The sequence below is a fragment of the Mizuhopecten yessoensis genome, unplaced genomic scaffold, assembly GCF_002113885.1.
Source record: "Mizuhopecten yessoensis strain PY_sf001 unplaced genomic scaffold, ASM211388v2 hete_36057494, whole genome shotgun sequence".
Lineage (NCBI taxonomy): Eukaryota > Metazoa > Mollusca > Bivalvia > Pectinida > Pectinidae > Mizuhopecten > Mizuhopecten yessoensis.
In genome coordinates, this window is record NW_018483156.1 from 1 (window position 1) to 2,157 (window position 2,157).

Consider the following 2,157-nt stretch of genomic DNA (forward strand, 5'->3'; position numbering starts at 1 on the left):
ACAGATAACAGGTAGTCACTGTACATATTACAGGTAGTCACTGTATTGATGATTACCTTCATATCATATTTTGTGAAATTATCTACAGCAGGTCAAAGTGTTTGGAACACTATAAATTCCCTGTTGTAAATGATTTCAAGTACAAAAACAAGTAAATCGTTGGAAATTATTTGCCCTTTTCCTCAAAATGAATCAAATTAGAGTGTAATTTTGTGTAAAAAGTTACAGATTAATTATTTTATTAGAACAAATTAAAAGATTTTTACAAACAGTTTATTGACTCAAGCTAAAAATATACAACTATACAATTTATGAGTTTTAAAGCCCTTTCAAACTTAAATACAAGGAGTTTTATAGCCCTTATAGCACACATTATATTGTGAGCTTTATAAAACTCATAATGTAGTAGTATCATAACATTTGTGTATATAATACCCTTCATAACTCATAACAGTCATTTCTACTTACATAACATTTGTGTATATAAAACCCTTCATAACTCATAACAGTCATTTCTACTTACATTCCATAGAAACGTAAAATGTTAGAAAGCGAGGAAATGAAGTCATTGAGACTGCCTATAATTTAGTTTTGATCCGAGAGTCATTTGTATATTCCATTGGGGATTGTTGGCTCTCTTTAGCATCAGAATTGTTTTTGTCCAGTGGGGAATCATTTTCAGCATTATTTTCATCTGTCTTTTTCGACTTTGTGTCTTTAGATATTTCATCAGAACTAATCGGAGGCTTCCTCTTCGCTGCTGGCTCTGTATCTGTCATGGCTGCAGCTGAAGGATGTTCAGTATCAGCTTCAGCAGCATCTCCATCCAAACTTTTCTCATCATTTTCTTTTGCAGATTTTGTGAAATTTCGCTCAGCATCTTTTAATACATTCCTAGTCACATGACTAGGTGTGGTGGATTTCTCTGTCTTTCCTGGTGATTTCTTCAAATTTTTCACTTTTTCCTCTGTAGCTGATAACTCCTCTGTTTAGAGAGAAAAAATGCATTCAGGTAAAAACTATACTTTTACAATAATCATCTTCAAAATATCAATGACTCAATTCATATCCTACAGGTATATCACGTATATGGACTGTCTTGGCACCCTCTGCTTCTCAACTTTAAGCGTTTTTCTCGCTTTGAATTTTGCGCTAACTTAAGATTGCACAACTGAAGTTTTGATGTATTTATTGTTCTTTATTGCATATTTTTGAGTGTGCCAATTCATCAATGCTATAATCTGTTAAAATTTGATAATGCGCTAAAATCTGAGTGCACTTAGGTTAGTACTTTAACAGTATTACAGGAAAGGGAGACACAATCATAGTCTACTCTTACTGCGATATTTTGAGAAGTGACTATTACATGCATTGAGACATGGGATCTACAGATCTACATCCAAACACAATAGTATGGTATCAAGCTGACCCTGATTGGCATCATGTTGGATAACTATGTCTGAAAATTCCTTCCACCAGGATTTGAACCTAGTGGACTTAAATTTAAGACCAATATCATCTTTAAACTTTACTTGACCAACTTAAGTTAGACTTTTAGAAGAGTCCACTCAAAGACATTTTACAACTTACCATCATCATTGCCTTTCTGCTCCAGGCTGGAAGAAACTGGGAAATATAACTGCATGAGTTCTTCATAAAGAGCAACATCTTGGGGCATAAACAAACAGAAGATGATCCGGTCCACCTGTTCAAAACAAAAATACAGGTAAATAGTTGTTAATTAGGTGACAACAGGTAAATCAATCAAATATATTGTATATAACCATTGATAAAGCACCCTATCTAGCTAGAATATGTTTAGAGGAATTCCCAGGAGCTGTTGTATCAGGTGCTAACAACTAGCCCTATGCCACCTGGCTAATACCTCCAGCTGTGTGTAAGTGTTTTGGAGATGTATTTTGTTCTGTTTTGCTGTGTGACCATGCTTGACAAAGATAAAGTTGGTAGTATGATGATCTCTTTAGAAGTGTTTTTGCCAAGACTGGTAAAGCATGTACAATGTAGTCTTCTTCAATTCACTAGCAACAGTTTGACTTCACAGGTAGATGACCCGTTACAACCAAATAAACATGATAACTGTAACTCTTATCTAATAAACAACAAGAGGCCCAGAGGGCCTGTATCGCTCACCTGAAT

At 34.6% G+C, this 2,157-nt stretch overlaps 1 protein-coding gene across 1 annotated transcript; it reads right to left on the bottom strand.

The window, feature by feature from the left end:
- Positions 1 to 255: 255 nt before the first annotated feature.
- Positions 256 to 2,080, bottom strand: LOC110444194. The gene is made up of 2 exons (XM_021488599.1): positions 1,591 to 2,080; positions 256 to 985 (listed from the first exon to the last, which is right to left on the bottom strand). The coding sequence occupies exons 1-2, from the start codon at positions 1,676 to 1,678 to the stop codon at positions 579 to 581; spliced, it is 495 nt and encodes a 164-aa protein (XP_021344274.1). The 5' UTR covers positions 1,679 to 2,080; the 3' UTR covers positions 256 to 578.
- Between the last annotated feature and the right edge of the window lie 77 nt (positions 2,081 to 2,157).